The 20,934-nt window shown below is 45.4% G+C and overlaps 1 protein-coding gene across 1 annotated transcript in view; it reads left to right on the top strand.

Annotated features, from left to right (window-relative positions):
- The window catches only part of PRSS23 (serine protease 23), a 53,691-nt gene extending 33,013 nt beyond the window's left edge, over nucleotides 1-20,678 (top strand). Inside the window, exon 2 of the mRNA XM_068266775.1 lies at nucleotides 17,121-20,678. Coding sequence (XP_068122876.1) covers nucleotides 17,131-18,258 — 1,128 coding nt within the window. The 5' untranslated portion in view covers nucleotides 17,121-17,130 and the 3' untranslated portion in view covers nucleotides 18,259-20,678. The remainder of the gene's footprint in view (nucleotides 1-17,120) is intronic.
- The last annotated feature ends 256 nt before the right edge of the window (nucleotides 20,679-20,934 follow it).

Raw genomic sequence — 20,934 nt, forward strand, 5'->3', positions numbered from 1 at the left:
GCACATGTGCGAGAGAGCACATGCGCGGTGCAGAGCCGTCTGTCTTCAAGAACACTCCCGAAAAATTTCCGAAGCCTCTCGCGGTAGAAAAGAGCAGTCTTTGACCCATCATCGTAGACTGCTAACGGGAGTTACAGCACTGGATTAAGGGGAACCAGGACAGGAACGGGAAAGCTCTATAGGACCAAGAGCCTTCCCTCTCCTTAGGTAAGTATCTGTTTTTGTTTTGTTTTTATTTAAAAATGACTTCAGGCTCACCTTAAAGGGAACCTAAACTGAGAGGGATATGGATGTTTCCTTTTAAACAATACCAGTTGCCTGACTCTCCAGCTGATCTCTTTGCTGCAGTAGTATCTGGCTCTCACACCTGAAACAAGCATCCAGCTAATTCAGTCTGGCTTCAGTCAGAGCACCTGATCTGCATGCTTGTTGAGGGGCTGTGGCTAAAAGTATTAGAGACACAGGATCAGCGGGAGAGTCAGGCAACTGGTATTATTTTAAAAGGAAAAATCCATATCCTTCTCAGTTTAGGTTCCCTTTAAGCAGCATTGCTTTAAGGGTGCCATACACTGGTTGATTTGCCATCAGATCGACCAACAGATAGATCCCTCTCTGATCGAATCTGATCAGAGAGGGATCGTATGGCTGCCTTTACTGCAAACAGATTGTGAATCGATTTCAGCATGAAATCGATTCACCATCTGTGAAGCTGCCGCTTCCGCTCCCCTCCCCCCTCCAGCTATACATTACCTGCTCCGCCGCCACGAGTCCCCCGGTCTCCGCTGTCTTCTTCTCCGCGCTGGGCTCCGAGTCCAGCTGGCTTCACTGAACTTCCTGTCCGGGGAACAGTAGAGGGCGCTCTACTGCTTAAACTTCCTGCCGGGACAGGAAGTTCAGTGAAGCCAGCCGGACTCGTAGCCCAGCGCGGAGAAGAAGACAGCGAAGAGAGCGGGGACACGCGCTGGCGGAACAGGTAATGTGGTGCAGCTAGTGTCGGTCGTCGGGCATTCGAACGCCGCTATCGACTCACTCCCGACCCGCCGGCGATCGAGCAAAATCTTCCGCACGGATGGATCGTCGGGAATCGACGGAAACGATTGATTTCAGATGGAAATCGATCATTCTGTCAGCGTTTGCACAACGATTTCACAGCAGATTCGATCACAGTGATCGAATCTGCTGTATATCGGTGGGAAAATCGTTAGGTGTATAGGCCCCTTTAGAAAAGTTGTTAATCCACACAAGTGTCTTTTCACACCGTTCCATTTACAGGCTGTACGGGGGTTCCCAGTATTGTGGTCTCTGAGTCATAGTGCCGTCCATCTGTTGAGTCAGTGAAGTAAGGGTGACCTGCTACACACCATTGTACCGTGCAGGGAGGACCAGGCAATTGTGCCGGCGGAGAAAAGATTTGCCACGGTCACGTTCTGCTGACTAGACGACTCATTCCTGTCAGCAGGTTCTTCCTTTACTGACTTCTCTTACAGAACTCATTAAGATACACTTAACTGGATCTAATAAGCGTTAGGTTCATTTGTGAATGGGCACACCATGTCTGCTGCTGGAATTCACAGGCGTACAAAACTGCCGTGTTTGTTACCTCACAGCAGACTTCTGGGAGACGCTGTAATTGGCTGACATTGTTCAGGCACAGAACCAAAGAATCGGTTGGTATTTGCCTTCACTTATAGGGACTTTAAAAAAAATTGTCCACCAGGGAACACACTTGTTTAGGATAAATAGTAAAAGTCCCATTCTCTCTGAAAAAGCTGTGAAAATGCTGGCAATGACCCCATATGGTGCTGGGTGTCCAAAAGATAATTTAATTTCATACATAAGGTGTAGTATTGCACCATGGATGCTAGAGGGTGCTCTAGGCATCTGCCTAGAGGGCCTGTGCCCAGAAGCCAGCCTGTTACAGGTTTTTTTGTATACAGCAAAGCAGGGCTGTGGAGTCGGAGTCGTGGAGTTGGGCAATTTTGGGTGCCTGGAGTCGGAGTCGGGAAAAAATGCTCCGACTCCGACTCCTAATGATTTGTAACTGTAATTAAAATAGAAAATATGATAAAATGTTCTATTTCTCAGATAATAGTCATTAAAAATAATGTAGAAAACAATGAGATAAGAAGACAGTGGGTATGACCCGATTGGACACAAATCACAAAAGATAATTGCAGTATCAAAATGAGAAATATTTTATTAATCCACGAAATAGCATAAAAATACACAATTAAAAATGTGCCCACCCCGCACCCTCCACAATCCCCCCCCCGGGGACACCCGGACCCCCACCCCTACAGCAGGTCCCACACCTACACCTTCCCTAACAATAACACAAGAGGAGCCAGTCTGGCCCCTATGGACAGTTAACCCAGCCGTATAATCAAAAACATTGGCTGGAAGCTAAAGTTCAGCATATGCAAATATATGGGCAACAGGATTATAGTGACTCCATAGGGATGTCCAGATAAAGACACTTCATACAGGTGAAGGTCCAGCAATCCTCCAGCCCGTCACAAGGAAATGAAAGCATCCAAGCACGTAAGCAACATCAACATAGCGAATCTGAAGATCATGCTTTGAAAGTTTTGAGATCTGTGCAAGATGGCCTGATTGAGCAGCGGCAAAAGACACACAAAGCACATGAGTACAGTTGCCATGCAGTAGCAAAGTTAGTAAGCAGAGACTCCGTGTAAGCAGATATCCATAAGCAACATATTGGCTCTTGGGATGACAGGCATTCGCTTACTGTACACAGGATAGCAGCCTGCCGACAAACACATAGCAGTGTAATTGCTGTTTCAGCAGTAAGCTTACATGCTCCAGAAAGTGTCCATGTCCAGTCGGCACTAGATGCTTTCAGGGCTCAAATGTGGTACTGATGATCATAGGAATCCAGGGCCCGCATACGGGGGAGGCCAGGTCCACGTGTGGGAGGATGATGGAGGTCGGGACGCAGCACATGCGTCCTCGACTGGTTTCGCCGGACTTCCGGCTTCCACTGGAGGTGTACGTCACTCCGCATCGTCCCCCATGAGGGGATCTTAACTCCCCGCCGGGTCAACGTCACCAATGGGCCGGCCACGCCCGCCCCCACAGGCGGCCAATGCCGGGCAGGAGGGCGGGGCGGGCAGACGTGACGGCAGGTCGCCATAGCAACCCGCCGGCGCGTCCGCCAAAGCCACGCCCACCCGCCCGAACGCCGCACACGGGGCGGGTAGGGCGGACGGACTCCGGGCGAGAGAACAGCTGGGCCAATATGACACCTCTCGTCCCCCCACCACGGAGTCCACCAAGCCCCAACCGCACCAAGCGGCGCCACCGGAGGGGGCGGGCGAGGCCGGACCACGCGACAGACCAGACCGGAACAGGGAGACAAGAGCCCCGCAAATATACAGTAGTTATATAGTTAGAAGAATCATGACATCCAAATATGGCTGTTAAATCTAAAAAATAATTGATAGTGACAAGAATAGTTGGTGGCCAATAGCAGGTAAGTCGTAAGCACATCACGCTCAGGGGACAAACAAAAAAGAAGAAGTCCCCCCCAATTGTAGTGTAGAAAACATTGTAGTGTAGAAAACCGAGCCTCTGTCCATTCACGGCTCCTGACAGGTCACCTGACCTAATACGGGTCAGGTGACATGCTGGGAGCCATACATAGAGAAGACAGCACCTGGAAGCTTAGCAAGTATGTTCTGGTGCACAGAGATGGGGAGGTTTGTGCTTTTTCGGCTGGTTGCTCAAGCAACACGAATCTGGCATCAGGCAATACTTTGCTGTATTAGGATTGGTTAGTCGTAAATCTACATAACTTTCACAAATCACTGCGCCTTTAACACCCTGTAATAGAAATCAAAGATTGCACATAGTGCCCAGTATTGCCTAAGACAAATCACTATAGACACCCCGTGCCGCACTCCAGGGGGTAGTGCCACCGCCTTATAGGGAATATAGCTTGCTCTCCCCCTTTGTGGGTGCACTCACCAAAAGCGCTTCTTGAGTCACTGCATATAACAACCACATCTCTGGCCAGCCAAGAAGTAGAGGTACGCGTTGTCACAGCACTCACTTTAGTAAAATCCTTGCTCGCAGGCTTACAGTTCATGTGTATCGGCTCCAGCCGCGGACACTATCGAGCTACACGTCCCTGTCTTTCCTGCTTCCTGGTATGACGTCAGCGCGCCTCCGACTCCGCCCAAGATTCGCAAATCTACATAGTGTGACGTGCAGCATGAATGAATATAACAACACGTCCAATCCCAATAGGATCAAGAAAATAATCATTTATCAATCATTCCCGATTGGTTTCCTGAAGAATTTACTTCACCCCGATCATTTCTGCTCTCTGATCATTTAAATGTATAATTTGCTGATTGGGAATAAAGGTTGGTCAGTCTAAAGCATCATTAAATGCCAGGAATTACTTGCATTGGAAACACCCATCTAAAACCAACCATTCACAGGTCAATAATGGCAAGTGATCAGTGACTCCCTAATGCCTAACGCTAAACCCTCCTGTAACTTCTTAAACTGAACCCCCCACCTGATACCTAACCCTAATCCACCCTTAATAGAGACTCTGTACGTAAAAAAAATAACTCTGGGGGATACATATCTCGGAAGGGGGAAGTCTCTGGGTCCCAATGAGGCTTCCCCGTTCCCTGTAGCTGCAGGGAGTCCAGCGCTGTCTCCCCCCAACCCTCCAAAGACCCCACCCCCCACCCCAACAAGCTCTGATATATATACCTCTCCGGGATAGAGCGCAGGCACAGTAGTGGCTTTTTGTTCGGGTAAGGCGTAAATAGCCGAACCCCATCGTATCTGCTCTACTACGCAGGCACAAAGGACTCGCGCCTGTGCAGTAGAGTGGATCTGATCGGGTTCGGCTATTGCTGCCTTAACCCAAATGGAGAGTCGTTAGTCCACCTGCACAGGATCGTGGTAGGTAAATATTTGCCTAGCCACAGTTCGGGTGGCTGCAGCTCTGGATTGGAGGGACACCAGAGGACAGGGGAAACCTTGTTAGGAACTAGAGGCTTCCCCCTCCCAAGCTAAGTATCCACCAGAGGTTTTTTTTTGTATTACAGATTTTAAACCAAACCTATCAACCCCTGTGCCCCGCTTTCAACCTCTGTATGTTTATATGAGAATTTCTGGTCCAGCAGGAGAATCTTATCCAGATAGCAACATGTCCCCAATGTGGGCCACTGACAATAGCCGAATCGATGCTGTAGACTCTGGACCAGAGGTCACCAAATGTTTTGGGTCGAGGGCCGGGTCAACATACTTCAGACTGCTGGGAGGGCCGGAGTATACATAAAATGTCTTTGCGGGCCAGACAGTGAAGCAGACCCAGGTGACAACCTGAAGTCCAGTTGGACAGCAGTGTCACCTGATGTGGAATTTGATTGGAAGCCAGCGAATTACTGCTTTCTGGCTTCCATGTGGATGGGTGGTGCCAGCACTGCTATTCTATTTGTGGACCACCAATATTTAAAGATTAGCTAACCGCATCTATAAGTAATACATTTTGTGGGGGGGGGGGGGGGGGGGGCGGTAAAAAAGCCTCAGTTCGGCCCGCGCGCCTTAGTTTGAGGACCACTGCTCTGGACTCTGGATGTAATCAGAATGCTCATTTGTAGCCAGCTAAGGAATCGTACAGGGAAAGCACTGCAACCTAGAAGTCTCAAAGTTTGCCTAACCAAACAAATAGTGACATTTTTGTGATGATTTTACAGAATTTCTGGTGAGATTGCCAATGCCGCGGTGAATTTGCTATCGAGGAGTTCAGCTGCTCAGTGAGATGCCAGAATAAGTATTACTTTCCAGCCTTCCCAGAAAAACCTCTGCTGGAAAATGTGTGGGACTTAGGAATGCTGTTATGAGTAGAGATGGGAAATAAGATGCCAACAATACCAGCTTGAATATAGATTGAATGCAAATTATCTGCAGCTTGATTTGGACCAATGGAAAGTACTTCCTGCTGATGTGAGGTGGGACAGTTCCATTAAATATGCCAGGATTATTAGAACTCATTGACCAGCTCTACTCAGCAGAAGTCATGTGAGATAAAAATAATTCCATTATGCAATTTTTTTAAATTTATGCAGCTTGCAAATGGACCAATCAAATTAAGCTAAGGTGGCATTGGATTGGTGCATACATTTGCTGGGGAAATTTGCATAACTGCATCAAGTCAGAATAATTGGCATCTCATTGACTATACCTAGTCATGACATAAGGTAGATTCCCAGAAGCCTCTCCTGCAACTCCAACTCAAGCAGGGAAAGCAATGCTCATCCCGTTGAGGGCCCAGAAAGGAGGTGCAGAGGGGAGTGGTCACTTTACATATAAACAATCATTAACCATCTGCACTCACAACTGCAGTATTGATAAAAACAACTAGATTGCAAGTTGTAATCATTTGCACTAATAGAAGATATTCGCTTCCAAACTGGATTGCATGTAAAAATGTTCTGTACTTAACCCTTTCACCAGCGTTGAGGTTCACTCCCTGGAGAATGCGCATGCATGTCATGAAGTAGAAACTGATGAGCCTCAGCGTGAATCTCAGGTACAAGCAAGCTTGGACTGGGCCACCATAGTACAGTTTTTTCCCTCGGTGGGCCCCGAGCCTCCCCTCCTCCCTCACATAGGGCCCCCCCTTCCATGCTCCCCCCTCCAGAATTGCAGCCAGCCAGCAGCAGCAGGGAACGGCTTGCCGCATAGAGAGCGATAGCTCTGCGTGCCGCCGCTGGTCTGGTCTTCTTACATGACACTGTCCAATCACGCTCTCACAGTACTTCCTGGGAGAGCGTGATTGGACAGTGCAGTGCAGAAGACCAGACCAGCAGCGGCACGCAGAGCTATCTGACTCTCGGTTAGTGAGTGATTCCCGCTCGCTTCCGCGCTGGCTGGCTGCAATTTTGGAGGGGGGAGCATGTAAGGGGGGGGGCCAGGTGAGAGGGGTGGTGCAAAATTTCTAGAGTGCATGCGTATGTGAGCCCACAATGGGGGTTGGGGGAAGGGGTCTGGGGGTGTGGAGGCTAAAGCTTTAAAGAGCATGAAATGTTTGCTTGTTTGCTGACTGGTGTGGGTAGAGTAGGGACCCTTTAGACTAGAGGGAACCTCAGCGCTGGGGAAAAGGTGTAGTACAGAATGTTAATGCATGCAATCAATTTTGGAAACAAATATCCTCCATTAGTGAAACTGACTACAAGTTGAATTGTGGTTGTTTTTAGCATTACTAGAGTTCCAGCTTGTTGTGAGTGTTTGAGTAAAGAGAGTTAATGATTGTTTACATCTCAATTGACCATTTCCCTCAGTACCTGCTTTCCACTTTAAATTCTGTGCTCTCAACATACTCTCAACATACTGAGCATAGCTTCCCATGCTTGAGGGTATGATTCAGCAGCCATTATGGTCTGACTGCAGGCTGTAGCTCTCCTGCTCCTGTACCAGTGCAGCCCATTTATATAATGGTGTAAGTAGTGCAGTTTGTCGCTCCCTTGAGATAAACTGATTTATGTGCATGCGTGTGTGTTCCCTTTAAAGGTAAAACCTGACAGAGCTCAGCATGAATCTCAGGTTCAGGAGTATGAAATGTTAGCTTGCTGACTGGTGAGGATACAGTAGGGACCCTTTCGACTGCAGGGAACCTCAGCGCTGGTAAAAGGGTTTAGCGCCTGTGCTGGATTTACCATAAGGCACTGTAGGCATGTGCCTACAGTTGTATGATGATGGAAAGGCGGCTCACCCCCCAAAATGCCTCCCTCCCTCCTTCCCTATGCAGAGTCCTGATGAGAGTGTAAATGAGAGGTAACTCACCCTGCTTTCAGCATTCCACTGACTAGATCTCCCTTCAGTCAGGGGCACGTCAAGCTACTTAAAGAGAACCTGTAACAAAAAAAAAGTTCCCCTGGGGGGTTCTCACCTCGGGAGGGGGACGCTTCAGGGTCCCATTGAGGCTTCCCCCTCCCCTGTAGCTGCAGGCATCCCAGCGCTGGCTCCCCCGAAGTGTCCCGGAATCCTCCCTCGACAAGGCTGATAAGCGCTGATTTATTTACCTTTCCTGGCTCCAGTGGGGGCGCTGTTGCGGCTCTCTGCACGGAGATAGGCGAAAATAGCCGATCTCTGTCGGGTCTGCTCTACTGCGCAGGCGAAGGAGACTTGCTCCTGCGCAGTATAAGTGTTCTGCGCAGTAGAGCGGCCCGACAGCGATCGGCTGTTTCTGCCTATCTCTGAGCAGAGAGCCAATGCTGCGCCTGCGCTGGAGCCGGGAAGGTAAATATTTACATCCCCGCTGTTCAGGGAGCTTTAACGCTGCCGCCGTGGGACCGAGGAGGACGGGGGAAGCCTCAATAGGATCCAGAGGCTTCCCCCACCCCAGGTGAATACCCCCCTGGGGAGGTTTTTTTTCGTTACAGGTTTTCTGAGGTTCCTCTTGCTACCTTGGAAGCACTTCTAACTACTTAATATTGAGGGTACTTCTGGTTACCTAATGCTAAGGGCAGCCTGTAGCTGCTTATGACAGGTTAGGGAGAATTGACAGCTGGGACAGCCAGCACACTTGCGGTGCAGTTTGGTGAGGTTTGTAGGTTTAAGGAAAGCGAAGTCTAGGGTGCCAGGACATCTGTGCCTATAGGCTTCCGTGAGCTAAATTCGTGCCTGTTTAGTACAGAAAGGTTTTGCGTGTAATCCCGTTTGAAAGTGACTATCTTCCATTTGTTCAACCAAATAAAACTTGCATTCTAGTTGTTTTTGTCTTCTACAACCCAGAAAAGACTTTATGCTGACTTCTGTATTCTCTACAGCGGTTTGAATTTAACACTTCAGCAGTTTTGAAGTTTTTGACGAAGAACAGTTCTTCTGTGCTGGATAATTATTGCTTGGAAAAAGTATCTTCTAATGTACATATTTTTGATGTGGGAATTTCCACTCATTGCTCACAGATGAGTCACACAGGAATGAGGGGGGGGGGGGATACAGGATAAGACTGTTCCAGCTCCATCGTACTAGGGTCGGGTCAGGGAAGCCGTGAGAGATGGGATTGTCCTGCACAATGCATTTTCCAGCAGCGTCATCTCTGCAAATTACTTATGTGAGCTGATGCTGGCCTGGAGCGGGTCGTCACATCTTCATCTGGGAAATACTGCGTAACTGAAGTCTTTGTGGAAAAACTTGCATTGAGTTGCACACAGTGGTCCTTATAGATGATGGGAGCTGCGAGACAAAGGAACATCGAGAGTCGTGGTCTCCAGCTGGTCATCTTCAGGTCATGGATTTAAATAGCATCTCCAGAAGAGTATCTAGGGAACTTTCTGGCTGTGCTAAGGCCAAGAAGTCAGCACAGTTAGGCTGAGTACTTACTGATAACAACTTGGCGGAATAACCATGTGCTCAGTTATATAGAGACAACAAGAAAACACAGGGATACGGAGATCGTGGTGTAGTATTATAATGTACCACAAAGTACAAGACACAGGCCAAATAAATACTGTACATTCTGGCGTATAAGACTACTTTTTAACCCTTGAAAATCTTCTGAAAAGTAAGGGGTCGTCTTATACGCCTGATGTCATTGATGCCGGGTGTTACGCCCTATCCTGTTACCGCCTCTCAGATCTCGCTGCTGAGGACTGTAGTGAAGCGGCGCAGGCGCACATGTGCGAGATCTGAGAGGCAGAGAAGGAGGTAAATAGGATACAAGGGCGGGCCAGACGGGTGAAAGAGGCGTGTTTTATGGGCACAGCGCGCTCTATTCTTCCATACCGCTCTGATAAACAGGGAGACAAGGAGACCTGACCAATCCGCTTAGGGAGATGTAGAGTTGACCAATCCAACCAGTCAATCGCTATATACTGTTCTATACTGGGTACCACATACAGTACAGCACCAGTGTGTTCATACAAAGCATCCGTATATGATGTTTTTAAAATTTATATTTGGTGTGCATTGGAAGAGATGTTGTTTTATACGGCGAGCAGGGCCGAGGCAGAGGCTGGAGAGGCTCCAGCCTCAGGGCACAGTGTAGGAGGGGGCGTACAATTCATTCAGTTGTCATTCCCAATTGTGTTTGAAGCAGAAAGAAATAGGAAAAGGGGATACATGGCAGTCACTGCAAGCCAGATAACTAGAGATTAAGGTGTTGGGGAGGTTGGGGGCCCTGGGGCGCCTCTTAGTCTAGCAGCAATCAGTGTGTGACGGCTGGGGTGGGGGAGGGATGGAGGGGCGCACTTTGGTGTCTCAGCCTTGGGTGCTGAAGGACCTTGTCCCGGCTCTGACGGCGAGTATATCCCAATCTCTATATTTTAACTGGAAAAGTTGGGGGGTCGTCTTATACGCCCAGTCATCCCATACGCCGGAATATACGGTACTCACACTCTAAGGTAGGGATGCTCATTCGGATTCCGCGGAAATGCAATTTCCGAAATTCCGATCGGAAATTGCATTTCCGCATCGGAATGCGGAAATCGGTAATGCAAGTGTGTTGGGCGGATTTCCGCCGGAAATCACGGAAATTTCCGCAGGAAATCGCGGAGATTCCGAGCGACTTTAACATCGATTTTCTCAAAAACTATAAGGTCTTTTTGAAAACTTTTTTTGCATCTTGTTCAGGACATTCTGTTTAAGAAACCCTGAAAATTTGGCGTTTCTAGGACTTACGGGGGCTTTGCTTTTAGCCGCTAAACTCGGCGGATTTTTACTGTTATGTAAAATGCAGAAATTCTGCATCTGCCTATTTTCCGCATTTACATTACAGTAAAAATCCGCCGACTTTAGCGGTTAATAGCAAAGCCCCCGTAAGTCCTAGAAACACCACATTTTCAGGGTTTATTAAATAGAATGTCCTGAACAAGATGCAAAAAAAAGTTTTCAAAAAGACCTTATAGTTTTTGAGAAAATCGATGTTAAAGTTGGGCGGAATTTCCGCGATTTCCGGCGGAAATTCCGCATTGGAATGCGGAAATTGGTTGCGGAAAGCGGAATCAGTATTTGGCAATGGCGGAATGCGGATTTACCGCGGAATCGGAAATTGGAATTTTCGACCATCCCTACTCTAAGGTTGCCCAGTTCGCAATCAGCATGATCGCTTGTGGGGAAGTACTGCCCCTACTTAGCCTTTGAACTAAGGATCGCTTCTCCAAAAATTGAAATTTTAATAAAGAGCATAACTTTTCTGAACCACCCCACCCCAACCTGGGTATCACCAATAATGTTCAGGAAATAGTACCATTCACAATGTAAACCGTAGCATTTAACCCATCAGCAGCTTCAAACCAAATTTTTTGTTTGAAAGCTGCTGGTACATTCTTAACCCGTGTTGGCATACCTCATTTGGCTGCCTAGTGCAGCTAAACAAGCGGGCGACAGGGAGCAGTTATACTTACCTGTTCTGGACGGCTTCTTTTCTTCCTCTACCGGCAGCTCTGAACTTCTGGCGGGTCTTCTGGGTTCTGATCACATTCAGGAGACCATGTCAGCATTACAGCCCCACCAGGTGGTGGAAGAGGGGTGATGGCAGAGGTGGACAAGATTCTTCCATCACCCCGCTTCCACCACCAGGTGGTGCTGTAACACTGACATGGTCTTCTGGATCCCGTCATATCATGTGATTGAAACCCAGAAGACATGTCAGGATTACATTGCTGCCACGGTGCAGGAAGAAGAAGCCGATCCAGCCGTTCAGAGAGGTAACTATAAACGCTTCCTGTCGCCAACTCTGCATACTCTGCTAGCCTGCTAGGCTGGGGAAGGCACACTTCTCCAGCAGCAGAAAAAAATTGGCCCTGCAGCCAAATAAAGTTTGTCTTTATTTGGCTTCTAAAGGGTTAACACCGTGTATTATCCTATGTAACATCAATGACGGCTTGAAGTCTTTTATGGTAGTTGTGGATGAGGCTGTTTACCTACTAAAGTGAATTTGGTTGGGACAGAAGGAAAAATAAAATGAAAGCTGGAAAGGGTATGCCTGTGTTTGGCAATTGTGACATATGCAGATTTGTCAAGAAAGGTGATGTTTTTTTATAATTTTGATAGATCCAAATTCTTCCATGTCAATAACTGTATTACCTGTACAACCGAAAGGGTAATTTACTAAATTTGCAGGTGCTAGGGCTAGTAACTTACCCGCTAGCCCGTAAATCATTACACGTCCAAATCCTCAGCTGGGTGAAGAGTTTCCAAAGCTCTGTGTCCATCCCCTCCTGCGTTGTCATGACCTGCCTTCAGCCAGGCATCCACCTATTAGGCCACGGCTGCCGAGCTGAGGGTGGCCTGCGGCTTATTCTTGCTCCATGTCATGTAAAACCTTCTTTGCTCCCTCTCCTTCCGGGAGGGAGAGGGAGAGTCGCTGAAGAGGGACATCTGAAAGGAGCTGTCAGATAAGACAAGGGGAGAGCCACAAGTGCCCAGAGGTGCCAAGCATCATCTAGACGAAACGCTGTGTATTGCTCCTGTCCTTTGTTGCCTGGGGAGGCGGGTTGTTGCCCGTGGGACGCGTTGCGACTATTTACTGGGAGTAATTGAATAAACTATATATGTTTTGATAATCGACAGCCTTTGTCTGTTTGTGGTTGGCTGGTCCACCGCCGCAGCCAAAACAGTTTTAAACTTTTTGGCTACTTTTGTCCTTCCGGCGCCTCTGTACACCTTTGCACATTCAGAAGTCCACCCTTGGTGGAAGGGTGATCTACCCTACAATTTCCCTCTATCCACAGAAAGCGACGTTTTATTTCTGAGTGGGGACAGGCTTGTTCTCCCCACCTGCCTGAACAGTGGTTGCTTTGGAGGCAACCCTGGTTTGTGAGTATATTACTTGCATTTCATATTACTTCTCATCCCCTACTAATACATACTACACTATATTGGGCTCTCGGTTTTCTCTCTTTTTTTACAAGTGCCCATACAGTGAAGGGTCAGATGTAGAAGAGGGTGGTCAACAGAGTCAAAAGCAGAGACAGGATGGTGACTTTATGAGTTGGGTCTGGGAAGGTCACCGGCGGCCACCATTGTGAGAGCCCTTTCAGTAGATTGTGTGTAGGTTGAAAGGCAGGTTAAAGAGGGTTAAGTAGCGAGCTGCACTTGAGAAATGCTATTATTCTTTTGTAAGCAAGATGCTCGAGTGGTTTGGAGACATATGGAAGAAGAAAAATGGTTTGCTTGATGAAGAGCAGGGAGGGGTCGAGGGAGGTTCTCTTCAGTACAGAATGGAGAATTGCATGTTTGCAGACTGGGAGAAAGAGGAAACGAGAGGTTGAACAGTTCAGTCAGTAAACGGGCCAGGATGGAAGTGTGAGCCAGGAATGAGGAGGCTTGGCTCTCACTAAGTCTGCTGCTCTGAAGGTTGACAGGAAACAGAGGTGAAGGCTGACATTCTTTCCTATGGGCCAGTTCCAGCTGATCTGTTCCATTCTCGACTGTTGTGGAAATGTTTCTTGTTTTATATTTGTAAATCTTACACAGCGCTGTGCAGAATTATGTTGTCATGTCACTAAAGATGTCCATAAGCAGGGCTGTGGAGTCGCTACAAAAATCATCTAACCTCTGACTCAGTTAAAATCTGACAGAACTGGTCCATCTCCTCATGGGGGATTCTCAGGGTTTTCTTTGTTTTCAACAGCATTACCTCAACAGCAGTTGCTAAAGGTGGACACTAATGGTCCAATTTCTAGCAAAAAAAATGGTTCGAACGATCAGATAATTCTGATCAAAAGTAAAATCGTTCACTACACCATCAACAAACCAATCTTTGCTTCCTATCTATCACAACCAACAAAAAAATCCAAATTTTGGTTTGACAAAAATCCAATTGGACGACTATTTTTATAATCGTTCGTAATCGATTGTGCCCATCAACTCAGATTATTTACAGCCAATCCGATCAGGATTTCTGAACAGTCTAACTGACAACATTGTGTGCCAGTGAGTAGGGAGGCTGGCAGGTATCTACTACTTTGGCAGTTAAATTGTCATTTAGGAAATGCTTCTGAAAACAAAGAAAACATTGAGAATCCCCTATGAGGCGATGGACTAGTCCTAAACCAGTCGGTTCTGTCAGATTTTAACTACTTAATTTTTATGCTGGAGTAGTTCTTTAAGCATTATTTTTCCCTCAAAGGTTTACTTTAAGTCTGAAGCTGATTGCTAGATTTGGTATTACGTTAAGCATGCTTCAGGGCCACTGTCAAGGAAAAAAATAAACAAAGTCAAGTCAGGTAAATACAATCAGTATTGCAGCATCAGTTTAAGACAATTCAGTCACAGTGTGGTGGGCCGGAGAAGCAGTGACAGGAGGTACGCCATGGCACACCGCCCTCTGCTGGACTCATTTTGAACTGTAGTACTGTATTTACGTTTGCTGTTAGATATGTTTTGTTGTTACCACATCATCTGAAGGAACAGGCTTTTAATATTTTCCAGACATTTTTGTGAATCTGATATGAGTTAGCGGTGAAACAGCAGTGCTCAACATTAATGATAACAAATCAGATAACCAATTGTTCCAAGGTGATTCAAATTGGGATGCAGATTCAATGCAGCTTTCGAAATGAGCCAATCATAATCAACTACTGCATTTGAGTAGCTTGTTTCGAAGATGCATGAAATGTACAAAAACCAACCAATGTATAAAAACAAAAAAAACATCTTGGAACAGTATACCACTTTTGTTGAGAAAGATGCAACCCCTGCGGTTCAGAAACCCTTGCAAGAATTGACAGAAACCATTACATCAGCTTGCTTAAAGGACCTCTGTCGCAAAAATCTTAAAATTTAAAATACATGTAAACACATACAAATAAGAAGTACGTTTCTTCCGGAGTTAAATAAGCCATAAATTACTTTTCTCCTATGTTGCTGTCACTTACAGTAAGTAGTAGAAATCTGACATTACCGACAAATTTTGGGCTAGTCCTTCTTCACGGGGGGGTTTCTCAGGGTTTTCTTTATTTTTAAAAGCACTTAGTGAATGGCAGTTGCTCCATCCAACTGCCAATCAAGTGTACAGCGACAGTGTTCTCCCCAGAATTTTTTTTCCAGCAAGGTGGCATGATAATGTAGCTGGGTGGGGCAAGATGAGAGAGTGCAGGATCAGCACTGCAGGAACTCCAGTGAAAATAATGTAATAAAAAAGGGCTTAATTTTTACAATAATTATGTATAAATTATTTAGTCACTGTTTGCTCATTGTAAAATCTTTCCTCTCCCTGATTTACATTCTGACATTTTATCACATGGTGACATTTCTACTGCTGGCATGTGGTGTCACTAGAAGGAGATGCTGCTTGCTTATTTGGCAGTTGGAAACAGCTGTTATTTCCCACAATGCAACAAGGCTCCCACAGTGTGATGTTAGGACCTCACAGCTGTGAGGCGCTGACATAATTTGTGGGAGGGGTTTCACCACAAAATCAGCAATACAGAGCCCCCTGATGGTCCATTTGAGAAAAAGAATAGATTTCTCATGGGAAAGGTGGTATCAGCTACTGAATGGGATGAAGTTCAATTCTTGGTTACGGCTTCTCTTTACGTAGTCTGCAGGGGGTTAGCATGTTTAAGGTGTTGGTACCATCAGGGCTGTGGAGTCGGTCCAAAAATCCACCGACTCCGACTCCTCAGTTTAGGATTCCACCGACTCCGACTCCTCAACTCCGACTCCTCTAATTTGCATATTACAATTTTGTTGATTAAAAGTATGTAACATGAAATTTGTCTCTTAACTGCCAACGCTTAGGAATTTTACAAGACAACTGAAGTGAGAAGGATATGTAGACTACTATATTTATTCCCTTTAGACTAAAACTAGTCCTTGGTAAGAGTACTTGTAAAAGGTACAAACCGGAACAAAGAACATCTATCAGGCCCTAGGCAATGTAAGTGTGGGTACATCTAAGAATGATGTGCAGGTACTCTGCAGGGGAATGAGGAGATTGTAAACAGACAACACCTCTGTATTCAATGTGCACAGCATTCTCAGTGGATTCCCTGCAGCTCTGTGGGGAGTGCATATGTAGAGTATAGTACTACTGTGTAACAAAGTAAACCTGAGACAGAAGAAATTAAAGTTTTATATATACCTGGGGCTTCCTCCAGCCGCCTTCAGGATAATCAGTCCCTCATTGTCCTCCTCCACCACCTGGATCTTCTGCTATGAGTCCAGGTACTTGAGCCAGTTGGGCGTAGTTCGCATGCACACACTCCGCCGCCAGGAGCATACTACACCTGTGCAGCACTATTGCGCAGGTGCAGAATGTTCCTGGCTGTGGGAGCGGCATGCGGCCGGACAGCGCTGACTGGCTGAATTACCAGGACTCATAGCAGAAGATCCGGGTGGTGGAGGACAGCGAGGGACTGATTAGCCTGAAGGGGGCTGGAGGAAGCCCCAGGTATGTATAAAACTTTACTTTTCATCCGTCTCAGTTACCCTTTAATTTGTAGTCACCAAACCAAATTTTAACAACATATCAAATTATTTGATTTCATCAGCAAAGGGAGTGCATACATTTGCATAAATCAGCATCAATGCAGAATTATTTCCATCTCGTTGACCATCTCTATTAGTGACACAGCTACACATCAGGCTTTATTCTTACAGCATAGATGTTATTTAGTATATATAAGAGATTCCTGTGTACACATCATATATACAGTCACAATCAGATATGTATATCTGACCTTAAAAATACGGGGACTGCTTTATTGAAGCCGCACAAGTAACTAATTTTGATTGGTTTATTTAATTTTTGTGGACTAAGCACAGCTATTACTGTATATATACATTATTTTTAATGACTATTATCTGAAAAATAGAACATTTTATCATATTTTCTATTTTAATTACAGTTACAAATTCATTAGGAGTCGGAGTCGGTGCATTTTTTCCCGACTCCGACTCCAGGCACCCAAAATTGCCCGACTCCACGACTCCGACTCCACGACTCCGACTCCACAGCCCTGGGTACCATACTGGCTTTACTGTTAATGAGACAATTGTATTTTTCAATTAAATAAGTACCTTTAAAAAAGAATGCATATTTAACTTAACAGAAATATTGTTAAGTAATACAAAACATCTTTTAGCATTTGTATGTGTTTTAATTTCATTTTTTTTACTTACAGATTGAACCAAATGAAGATGGCAAGCATATTGTCCACCCTGTGTGTCCTGTTGTTTTTGATGTCACATGTCCATACTGAAGACACTAATGCCAAACCAACTTGGCCAGCCTATAGGGTTCCTGTTGTTCTGCCTCAATACACGACAAGCTTGGACATCCCCAAGTTTAACGCAACACCGAGGCTAGATGTGCCAGGTTCCTGTGGTCCCGATTGTCACAAACATTTCCCAAATCCTACGCTTGAGGACCTAATGGAGAACATGGCATATGAAACCCTCTATTCCAATGGGAGCCGTACATTGACTGAGGTCGGGATTTACGTTCTTAGCAGAGCAACACAAAACGGTGCTTCCAAAACTCGACGAAGGAGACAGATCTATGGCCATGACACTAGATATAGTATCTATGGAAAAAACTTCTTGCTCAATTATCCTTTCTCCACTTCCGTTAAATTATCCACAGGCTGCACAGGCACGTTGGTGGCAGAGAAACATGTGCTTACGGCAGCCCACTGCATCCACGATGGGAAAAGTTACGTCAAAGGTGCACAGAAACTCAGAGTGGGCTTCTTAAAACCAAAGGTAAAGGATGGTGGCAAAGGTGGTAACCACACACACCATGGAGCTGGCGACAAGATGAAGTTCCAGTGGATTCGGGTGAAAAGAACACAGGTCCCAAAGGGTTGGATAAAAGGTAACGCCAATGACATCGGTATGGATTATGACTACGCTTTGTTAGAGCTCAAAAAGCCACATAAAAGGCAGTTCATGTCGATCGGCGTAAGCCCTACAGGTCGCCAGTTACCTAGTAAACGCATCCACTTCTCAGGATTTGACAACGACAGACCAAAAAACCTTGTCTACAGGTTCTGTGAAGTTAAGGACGAAACCTACGACCTACTCTACCAGCAGTGCGATGCCCAGCCTGGTGCTAGCGGTTCGGGAGTCTACGTCAGGATGTGGCGGAGAGATAAGCAAAAATGGGAGAGGAAGATCATCGGCATATTCTCGGGACACCAGTGGGTTGACAGAAACGGCGACAAGCAGGATTTCAACGTCGCCGTGCGTATCACGCCCCTTAAGTATGCACAGATTTGTTTTTGGATAAAAGGGAACTACATCGATTGCCAAGATGGATGATATGGATTTTTTTTAGCTAGACCCGGAACAATTCATTGACAGTCTTATTGTTTTGTGAATGGCCAAATATAGATGGTGAGCGGACATTGAGCAAGCCTTCAACCAAACAGATCATATTATTGTTCAGGGGTGGCTGGATCGAAAGACAGAGACAATGGGAGACTTTCCTTCTCCCTATGCAGATGCAAAGTTCGTCGGTTGCACAAGACAGTTATTGATGAAAGGTGTTAATATATTTTACTGCCATGGATTTTACTTTTTTTTTCTAAGTGTACTTGTCTCATGAAGCATAAGCTTAATTAACTAGCGATGTCATGTCAACCTCCAAAATTGATTGTGGGCGTCTTGTTGAAGATCTGAAGTACGAAGGCAAAGTGGCTTTTTGACGGAGATAGCTTTCCGCACAATATATAATCTGCACTTTCCAAACTCTGTAATGGGATTGAGAATGCTTCTGCTTTCAATGACTATTTTCCTACTGATCTTTGATTAACGCTGTTGAAAGGTTACCGTCTTTCTTTTTTTGTTGTGTTCTAAAGAAGTTTTTATTCTCAAGATGTACAAACTAGGCAAAAGAAAGCTTAAATGAGTTATTTGGATGTCAAACTCAAAGTTTCTTGTCAAAATTCATTTTGAAAGCAATAATTTGTGTTTCTATTCTAAACCTTTATGATCATAAAAGGGATGAAGTTACGAAGTTGGCACTTTGTAACTAGTTTCTAAAGTACTTTTATTTTATGTTCTCCACATCCAATCATTAGCAAGGCGTATCTAGGGAAAACCACGCCTATAGCTAACACTAAAGTCTGTGCCAGCGCACTATCTAAAAAAATGAAAGGCCTCCTATCTGTTGAATTGGTCAGCCCGTACATATCCCCAAATAAAAATGAGGCAGCTTGCCCCCCAAATAATGTAACCAGGCAGCAGAATTCCATCAGATATAAAGTAGAATCTATATGGAGAATGCCAAGGATGCTATGGAGCAGCGCCCTCAGTACTAGGTGCCCATGGCACATGCTATGTCTGTACCCCTGCAGATACGCCTCTGATCAGTCCACATATCTGCCCCCAACTCTGACAGTGTCTTATTGGTTTATGTGTAGGGTGACTTAAAGGATAGACCTGCTTCAGATAATTTGCTGTAAGAGTCCTAAGAGGTGGAGTGGCATACGGAAAATAAAGGCGGCATAACATTTGGGTAAATGTAGAGTACCAGCACATTTACTGATATTTTCCTTTTTTTCCAGTGGTAATTTTTTTGTAAATGTCACTGATACGTTACTACAGCTAAACCTATCCCTACTCTAATACAGAACCCACCCCTGGTGCCTAACCTTAAAGTGGATCCGAGGTGAACTTTTACACATTGCATAATTGTGTTCCTTTCCTATTGTTTATAGGGCATTCCTCAAGCCAAACACTTTTTTGTTTTTGTTTTAATACTCTAATTCCCTATAAACTAAAAAAAGCCACGCCCACGGGTTTTCAGAGAGCCTTGGCAGTAGCAAGGGCTCATGGGAGCTCAGTCTGGGCAGGAGGGGGAGGTGTTACTAGCCATTGATTTCAGAGGCAGAGGGGAGGAGAAGAGGGGATTAGGCTAATAGCTCAAAATACAGATAAGCCTGCCTCTGTGTAATGTTTACAAACAACATGGCTGCTGTCATTGTATCACATAAATAAATAATCATATTCTATTAAAACTGTTTGCAGCTAGATTTGCTGTGTAAACCATCTAAACTTTAGATAAGATATATAGACAAGTTACTTGTTATAGTTAGTTTTTCATCTCGGATCCGCTTTAACCGCCCCGCCTGTGTAAACCCCCTTCCAGACACCTAACCTTAACGGCCCTCCTGCACAAACACCCTTTCTGACTCCTAACCATAATTATCCCCCCAAGGCTGCCCGCTATGCAAAATATGGCTACAAATAATGGGTGCAAGCTATTTATTGGGCATCTTCAGCGCCCAAATTTCCTTCTGTAAGGGATATTTATATTGGCACCTATGGCAGCACCCAGACCCAAGTTATGTCACGCTTTGGGTGATGAAGTGATAACCAGGTAAAAAAGTGATGTTTTTCATTTGGATAGCGTAGAAAGGGGTTACAACCGGTTTTGCATTATTATTGCTGTCTGTGTCCCCACTGAGAAGTTTTTAACCACTTCCTGCCTCTGGGACTTCCATGTCTATAAGGAAGGACTTATCAGTGCACTAAATAAAGTGTCCCCTAATCTATTTGCTTTTGCAATCCGTTTCTAAACACCCCTTTCTTAATGCATAACAAATGATTTGACTTCAAACTTATTTTTTTGCCCCTGAAAAATGTGTGTGTCAAGGCCTGACTTTAAAGAGGAACTTGATTGAATTGAACTGATTAAACTGAATTTAACTGATTAAAATTGCTTATTTTTTACAATATTTTAAAATTGCTTATTTTTTTTACAGTATTTCTTTATAAATTATTTAGGTAAAGTTTTCCCATTGTAAAATCTTTCCTTTCCTTGACTTACATTGTTGAACTTATCACAGTTGGCGACATCTTTACTGCTGGCGAGGAGCATCACTGCGGAATGTTGTTTGTTTGTTGTGTGTTCTGAAGTGAACAGAAACAACCGCTGGGCTCCCAGACTGTTTAGGGGCAGGAGGCTGCGTAACTAAATAGCCTAGGCTAGAC

The sequence above is a fragment of the Hyperolius riggenbachi genome, chromosome 2 (assembly GCF_040937935.1).
Source record: "Hyperolius riggenbachi isolate aHypRig1 chromosome 2, aHypRig1.pri, whole genome shotgun sequence".
Lineage (NCBI taxonomy): Eukaryota > Metazoa > Chordata > Amphibia > Anura > Hyperoliidae > Hyperolius > Hyperolius riggenbachi.